This window comes from Gymnodraco acuticeps, unplaced genomic scaffold (genome assembly GCF_902827175.1).
Source record: "Gymnodraco acuticeps unplaced genomic scaffold, fGymAcu1.1, whole genome shotgun sequence".
Lineage (NCBI taxonomy): Eukaryota > Metazoa > Chordata > Actinopteri > Perciformes > Bathydraconidae > Gymnodraco > Gymnodraco acuticeps.
In genome coordinates this window covers 12,572-20,526 of record NW_022991927.1, presented here as the reverse complement: position 1 = coordinate 20,526, position 7,955 = coordinate 12,572, and the positions used below count along the sequence as shown (strand labels likewise).

The following is a 7,955-nucleotide window of genomic DNA, read 5'->3' as shown; positions in this document are numbered from 1 at the left end:
GACTTGACCGGGAGCCAGTGAAGGTGGAGGAGGGTAGGGGTGATGTGTTGCCAGGGCTTAGTGCGGGTGAGGAGCCTGGCTGCAGAGTTCTGGACGTACTGGAGCCGGTCCAGGGCTTTGCTGGTGACCCCGAACAGAACTCCATTGCAGTAGTCCAGACGAGAGGAGATGATGGTATGCATTAATGTTTCTGCAACGGGGTCGGGGAGAGAGGGCCGGAGTCTGGAGATGTTTCATAGTTTTTTTAAGCAAAAGTTGAGTTCAATCATTTGTACGACCCTCGGAGGATGTTGTAAACATTGAAAGGAAAAAGGTTCCCCTCCCTTTCTGTAAATAATAATAAAAACCCTTGATTTATAACTTAACATCTCTGTCTCTATTGATCTGAGTATATGATAAAGAACAGTTCATTGAAGCATTAGAGCTCAGGCCTTTGTCAGATGGTATTACGCTGTGTTGTTTCTGCTTCCAATAGTTCTCTCTTTCTTCACCTACCTGTGTTTGCCCTGAAACCAATGAGCACCTGATGGGTGTGAGAACGACCCCGACTCCATTTCGGCCCAGATTTACAAACTCCTGGCAGGACAATAAGCTCCAGCTCAATTCTCACAATGAATTTTAAAAAAGTGAGAGAGGGACTGCAACAAACGGTTCAGTTGTTATGATGTAACCGGTAACTGCTAGAATACACTTCAAGACACTGGTACTTGCGTACCATGCTGCGAATGGATCTGGCCCTTCCTACATCCAGGACATGGTTAAACCGTACACCCCAGCACGTGCACTACGCTCTGCATCAACCAAACGACTCGCTGCACCCTCGCTGCGAGGGGGACCCAAGTTCCCATCAGCAGAAACACGTGGGTTTGCTATCCTGGCTCCAAGATGGTGGAATGAGCTCCCCATTGACATCAGGACAGCAGAAAGCTTACACACCTTCCAGACTGAAAACTCATCTCTTTCGACTCCACCTCGAGCGATAGAACTATTAACGAAGCACTTTTATACTAATAAAGGACTGGCTTATCTAAAGCCAGTTGAGTAGCACTTGAAATGTTTGGCTCTATGAAACCTGATGTACTTTATGATTCTGTTTTCTTCAAGGTTGTGTCTTCCTGGTCGAATGCACTTATTGTAAGTCGCTTTGGATAAAAGCCTCAGCTAAATGCAATGCAATGTAATGTAAAGAGAGAGACTTAGCACTTTAGGAGTCTGAACATCGTGTGGAGGAAGGAGGAGGAGAGAGAGAGAGACACACAGAGAGAGAGAGAGACACAGAGAGAGAGAGACACAGAGAGAGAGAGACACAGAGAGACAGAGAGACACAGAGAGACAGAGAGACACAGAGAGAGAGACACAGAGAGAGAGAGACACAGAGAGAGAGACACAGAGAGAGAGAGACACAGAGAGAGAGAGACACAGAGAGACACAGAGAGAGAGACACAGAGAGAGAGAGACACAGAGAGAGAGACACAGAGAGAGAGAGACACAGAGAGAGAGACACAGAGAGAGAGACACAGAGAGAGAGAGACACAGAGAGAGAGAGACACAGAGAGAGAGAGAGACACAGAGAGAGAGAGAGACAGAGAGAGACAGAGACACAGAGAGAGAGGGAGACAGAGAGAGACAGAGACACAGAGAGAGAGACACAGAGAGAGAGAGACACAGAGAGAGAGGGAGACAGAGAGAGAGACACAGAGAGACACAGAGAGAGAGAGACACAGAGAGAGAGGGAGACAGAGAGAGAGACAGAGACACAGAGAGAGAGGGAGACAGAGAGAGACAGAGACACAGAGAGAGAGAGACACAGAGAGAGAGGGAGACAGAGAGAGAGACACAGAGAGAGAGGGAGACAGAGAGAGAGACACAGAGAGACACAGAGAGACAGAGACACAGAGAGAGAGACACAGAGAGAGAGAGACACAGAGAGAGAGGGAGACACAGAGAGAGACACAGAGAGACACAGAGAGAGACACAGAGAGAGAGAGACATGGCACTGAGGAGTCTGAACATCGTGTGGAGGAAGGAGGAGAGACACGGAGATGGATCTGAAAGTCTTTATTGTCAGAAAGCGCGGCAGCAGCTACAGACGGCGACCGCGACGACCTCCCTTCCTCCGGGTGGAGTCTGAGGGGATGGGAGTCACATCCTCTGAGGAGGGAGAGCAGGGTCAGGGCAACACTCAGAGTGTGTGTGTGAGACAGAGTGTGAGTGACAGTGAGTGAAAGTGTGTGTGTGAGACAGTGTGTGTGACAGAGTGTGTGTGACGGTGTGTGACAGTGAGTGAAAGTGTGTGTGTGAGACAGTGTGTGTGAGACAGTGAGTGAGACAGTGTGTGACAGAGTGTGTGTGAGACAGTGAGTGAGACAGAGTGTGTGTGAGACAGTGTGTGTGTGAGACAGTGTGTGTGACAGAGTGTGTGTGTGAGACAGTGTGTGTGAGACAGTGAGTGAGACAGTGTGTGTGACAGAGTGTGTGTGAGACAGTGAGTGAGACAGAGTGTGTGTGAGACAGTGTGTGTGACAGAGTGTGTGTGACAGAGTGTGAAAGTGTGTGTGTGAGACAGTGTGTGTGTGAGACAGTGAGTGAGACAGTGTGTGTGTGAGACAGTGTGTGTGTGAGACAGTGAGTGAGACAGTGAGTGTGTGACAGAGTGTGTGTGTGACAGTGAGTGAAAGTGTGTGTGTCTCACCGATGCGTCCGATCTTCATGCCGGACCGAGCCAGCGCTCTGAGAGCAGACTGCGCTCCGGGGCCGGGGGTCTTTGTTCTGAGGAGAGAGAGACAGGTCAGCTCCGTGCTAAAGCAGTGGCTAACCAGGAGACCCTCAGAGAGCTGACCCTCAGAGAGCAGACCCTCAGAGAGCAGACCCTCAGAGAGCAGACCATCACTGACAGTGTGTGTACCTGTTTCCCCCAGTAGCCCTCAGTTTAATATGCAGTGTGTGTGTACCTGTTGCCCCCAGTAGCCCTCAGTTTAATATGCAGTGTGTGTACCTGTTGCCCCCAGTAGCGCTCAGTTTAATATGCAGTGTGTGTGTACCTGTTGCCCCCAGTAGCCCTCAGTTTAATATGCAGTGTGTGTGTACCTGTTGCCCCCAGTAGCCCTCAGTTTAATATGCAGTGTGTGTGTGTACCTGTTGCCCCCAGTAGCGCTCAGTTTAATATGCAGTGTGTGTGTACCTGTTGCCCCCAGTAGCCCTCAGTTTAATATGCAGTGTGTGTGTACCTGTTGCCCCCAGTAGCCCTCAGTTTAATATGCAGTGTGTGTGTACCTGTTGCCCCCAGTAGCCCTCAGTTTAATATGCAGTGTGTGTGTACCTGTTGCCCCCAGTAGCCCTCAGTTTAATATGCAGTGTGTGTGTGTGTACCTGTTGCCCCCAGTAGCCCTCAGTTTAATATGCAGTGTGTGTACCTGTTGCCCCCAGTAGCCCTCAGTTTAATATGCAGTGTGTGTGTACCTGTTGCCCCCAGTAGCCCTCAGTTTAATATGCAGTGTGTGTGTGTACCTGTTGCCCCCAGTAGCCCTCAGTTTAATATGCAGTGTGTGTGTGTGTACCTGTTGCCCCCAGTAGCCCTCAGTTTAATATGCAGTGTGTGTGTTACCTGTTGCCCCCAGTAGCCCTCAGTTTAATATGCAGAGTGTGTGTGTGTACCTGTTGCCCCCAGTAGCCCTCAGTTTAATATGCAGAGTGTGTGTGTGTACCTGTTGCCCCCAGTAGCCCTCAGTTTAATATGCAGTGTGTGTGTACCTGTTGCCCCCAGTAGCCCTCAGTTTAATATGCAGAGTGTGTGTGTGTACCTGTTGCCCCCAGTAGCGCTCAGTTTAATATGCAGAGTGTGTGTGTACCTGTTGCCCCCAGTAGCCCTCAGTTTAATATGCAGTGTGTGTGTACCTGTTGCCCCCAGTAGCCCTCAGTTTAATATGCAGTGTGTGTGTACCTGTTGCCCCCAGTAGCCCTCAGTTTAATATGCAGTGTGTGTGTGTGTACCTGTTGCCCCCAGTAGCCCTCAGTTTAATATGCAGAGAGTGTGTGTGTACCTGTTGCCCCCAGTAGCCCTCAGTTTAATATACAGAGTGTGTGTGTACCTGTTGCCCCCAGTAGCCCTCAGTTTAATATGCAGAGTGTGTGTACCTGTTGCCCCCAGTAGCCCTCAGTTTAATATGCAGAGTGTGTGTGTACCTGTTGCCCCCAGTAGCCCTCAGTTTAATATGCAGAGTGTGTGTGTGTACCTGTTGCCCCCCAGTAGCCTCAGTTTAATATGCAGAGTGTGTGTGTGTGTTTTACCTGTTGCCCCCCAGTAGCCCTCAGTTTAATATGCGAGTGTGTGTACCTGTTGCCCCCCAGTAGGCCCTCAGTTTAATATGCAGAGTGGTGTGTGTACCTGTTGCCCCACAGTAGCCCTCAGTTTAATATGCGTGTGTGTGTGTACCTGTTGCCCCCAGTAGCCCTCAGTTTAATATGCAGAGTGTGTGTGTACCTGTTGCCCCAGTAGCCCTCAGTTTAATATGCAGAGTGTGTGTGTGTGTGTACCTGTTGCCCCCAGTAGCCCTCAGTTTAATATGCAGAGTGTGTGTGTGTACCTGTTGCCCCCAGTAGCCCTCAGTTTAATATGCAGAGTGTGTGTACCTGTTGCCCCCAGTAGCCCTCAGTTTAATATGCAGAGTGTGTGTGTACCTGTTGCCCCCAGTAGCCCTCAGTTTAATATGCAGTGTGTGTACCTGTTGCCCCCAGTAGCCCTCAGTTTAATATGCAGTGTGTGTACCTGTTGCCCCCAGTAGCGCTCAGTTTAATATGCAGAGTGTGTGTGTGTACCTGTTGCCCCCAGTAGCCCTCAGTTTAATATGCAGTGTGTGTGTGTACCTGTTGCCCCCAGTAGCCCTCAGTTTAATATGCAGAGTGTGTGTGTACCTGTTGCCCCCAGTAGCCCTCAGTTTAATATGCAGAGTGTGTGTGTACCTGTTGCCCCCAGTAGCCCTCAGTTTAATATGCAGAGTGAGTGTGTGTACCTGTTGCCCCCAGTAGCCCTCAGTTTAATATGCAGAGTGTGTGTGTGTACCTGTTGCCCCCAGTAGCCCTCAGTTTAATATGCAGAGTGTGTGTGTGTGTGTACCTGTTGCCCCCAGTAGCCCTCAGTTTAATATGCAGAGTGTGTGTGTGTACCTGTTGCCCCCAGTAGCCCTCAGTTTAATATGCAGAGCAGTGATCCCCAGCTCTTTGCAGCGCTGAGCCACATCCTGAGCTGCCAGCATGGCGGCGTACGGAGAGGACTCGTCTCTGTCAGCTTTCACCTTCATCCCACCGGTCACACGGCAGATCGTCTCCCTGCAGCCAATCAGAGCACAGGGGGAGAGTCAGAGGACCAATCAGAGCACAGCAGGGTGAGAGTCAGAGGACCAATCAGAGCACAGCAGGGTGAGAGTCAGAGGACCAATCAGAGCACAGCAGGGTGAGAGTCAGAGGACCAATCAGAGCACAGGGTGAGAGTCAGAGGACCAATCAGAGCCCAGGGTGAGAGTCAGAGGACCAATCAGAGCCCAGGGTGAGAGTCAGAGGACCAATCAGAGCACAGCAGGGTGAGAGTCAGAGGACCAATCAGAGCCCAGGGTGAGAGTCAGAGGACCAATCAGAGAACAGGGTGAGAGTCAGAGGACCAATCAGAGCACAGGGTGAGAGTCAGAGGACCAATCAGAGCACAGGGTGAGAGTCAGAGGACCAATCAGAGCACAGGGTGAGAGTCAGAGGACCAATCAGAGCACAGGGTGAGAGTCAGAGGACCAATCAGAGCACAGGGTGAGAGTCAGAGGACCAATCAGAGCACAGGGTGAAACCGACCAATTACTGACCACAGATTATATTAATATAACAATACGTACTTTCCGGAGAGGTCGGTGACGTGCACGAAGGTGTCGTTGAAGGAGGCGAAGATGTGGCAGACCCCGAACACGTTCTCTCCTTCAGCGACCTGAGGGCCAAGGCTGATCACCTGCTCCTCCTTCTTCTCCTTGCCTTTACGTGGAGCCATGTTCTGCAGGAGGAGCACACACACCTTTCAATACAGCCCCTCTGAGTGGCCTCCCCACAGGAGCACTTTGCTGACTGCAGTGGGGTTTGAACCTGTTACCCCCTGATCAGTACACCAACGCACTGCACCACACACCTTTACATACATCACACACTACTGCTGGAACAGTGACATCACGCTGCACTCCTATTGGCTAGCGCTCAAACACACCACTGAGTTAAAGTCCACACAACCTGTTAGCATTACTCAGATGAAGTTACTACTTCAGACCCGATGTGAGCAGACTGAAGCCCTTTCAGCAGGTACTTCCTGTCTGTAGACTAAGCACTTCCTGTCTGAGAGCAGGTCAAGTGTAAACACAGAAACATTAACTTCTAAGCTCAGCACCAACCGTCTTTAAAGTCTCATTAGAAGCCCCGGAGACACCACCCCTGCAGTTACTTCAAAATAAAAGCTCATAGAAACATTCACTTTAAACTGTCTTATATACTAACACTTATATAATATATATATATATAATACTAACACTTATATACTAACAAAGGACTGGCTTATCTAAAGCCAGTTGAGCAGCACTTGAAATGTGTGGCTCTATGAAACCTGATGTTCTGTAAGTCGCTCTGGATAAAAGCCTCAGCTGAATGTGATGGAAGGTTAATGGCTCATTTCACAATAAGAGACTAACCCTGCAGATAGCAGTTACTTCAAAATAAAAGCTCATAGAAACACTAGAAGATGCTTCACAGGGAACTCTACATTAATGTTAAGAGTAGAGAACACACAAGAGTACTCATCCAGTCCCCAGTGATGTGTACTGGTGTCTGCAGCCCCCCCACTCACCTGAGGGTCTGTAGTTCTTCCTTTACTCAGATTCAATAAGAACTACAGATGTCCGGTAATGGAAGCAGGCGTGCTGACTGCTCACATGGTGGTCAACCTGCAGCTAAGCTAACACATGCTAACAACCTTCTGATTAAAAACACTGACTATAAAACAGTGTGACGTCACCATGTAATCACATTCTGAGCACTCTTTATATTAAAAACGGTTAAACGGAGTGTGTCACGATGCTACTGTTAGCATGTTAGCTCCAGCCTCACCTGCGCTGTTCCACCGGCTTCCCCTCTTTAAAGACTCTCTAAAGACACGAGAAGCCTCTTGTTCGTCTTCACCGTGTTATTTATTACACATTAAACTCAGTAAACGGGTTTCTTGCCGCGGCTCGGGCACAAAATGGCGCTGAGTTTCTTCGGCTCACTTCTCTCAGAAAGTCGGAGATAAAAACGGATAAAAAGAGACTCCGAGTTTAACTCAGAAACACAATTCCCCCACAAACACAGTGCGCCACGGCGCCAGGTGAGGCTCGCGCGGGCAGGAGTGCGGATGCTTACCTGGACAGCAGATATTACTCGGATTAAAGCAGACAGAAACTCACCGCTGTATGTCTCTTTGGGAGCAGAAACAAGAAAGGAAAGAACTTCCGCTTCCGGTGCCCAAGATGAGGCCTCGCAGCGCGGGAAAGAGAGGCTGCCCCCACGTGGTCTCCCCCAGAAATACATTGAGTTGATTCAATAAAGTGCTTATATTCATATATTTACTGTATAAGATAGTTTATTCATGTATTAATTATGGTTGTGTTGTATTAATAAGTTATAGGATTTATGTAGATAAACTTTTATAGTACATTGTAACTGATAAAGAGAGGCTGCCCCATGTGGTCTCCGCCGGAAGTACACCTGTTGTTTTTATACATGTATAGATTTAATAAAGTGTTTATATATCATTCACTGTTCATATCTTACCTCTATTATATAATATAGGGTGTATTAATGTGTTATATTATTATATGACATGTATAATATATAAGTTTTAATGAGTGTAATATTTGCATGTCTTTGTTATTGAGACCAGGAGGCGGAGTCGCAGTCTT

The 7,955-nt window shown here is 48.7% G+C and overlaps 1 protein-coding gene across 3 annotated transcripts; it reads right to left on the bottom strand.

The window, feature by feature from the left end:
* Window positions 1-2,043: 2,043 nt before the first annotated feature.
* Window positions 2,044-7,529, bottom strand: rps14 (ribosomal protein S14). Of its 3 annotated transcripts, none has more exons than XM_034200226.1 (5): window positions 7,461-7,529; window positions 5,877-6,028; window positions 5,164-5,325; window positions 2,693-2,769; window positions 2,044-2,151 (listed from the first exon to the last, which is right to left on the bottom strand). In XM_034200226.1, the coding sequence occupies exons 2-5, from the start codon at window positions 6,023-6,025 to the stop codon at window positions 2,084-2,086; spliced, it is 456 nt and encodes a 151-aa protein (XP_034056117.1). In that variant the 5' UTR covers window positions 6,026-6,028; window positions 7,461-7,529; the 3' UTR covers window positions 2,044-2,083. The 3 variants fall into 3 exon arrangements, with proteins under 3 accessions (XP_034056117.1, XP_034056118.1, XP_034056119.1); XM_034200227.1 differs by having other exon boundaries at window positions 7,417-7,509; XM_034200228.1 differs by lacking the exon at window positions 7,461-7,529 and adding an exon at window positions 7,126-7,406.
* Window positions 7,530-7,955: the final 426 nt, after the last annotated feature.

What these genes read in the sequence shown, in the direction of transcription:
- rps14 (XM_034200226.1), bottom strand. Translation starts at nt 6,025, where the DNA reads ATGGCTCCACGTAAAGGCAAGGAGAAGAAGGAGGAGCAGGTGATCAGC. An exon ending in GTCACCGACCTCTCCGGAAA is followed by an intron (nt 5,326 to 5,876) that starts GTACGTATTGTT and finishes GATTGGCTGCAG; the next exon opens with GGAGACGATCTGCCGTGTGA. An exon ending in CATGAAGATCGGACGCATCG is followed by an intron (nt 2,152 to 2,692) that starts GTGAGACACACA and finishes CTCCCTCCTCAG; the next exon opens with AGGATGTGACTCCCATCCCC.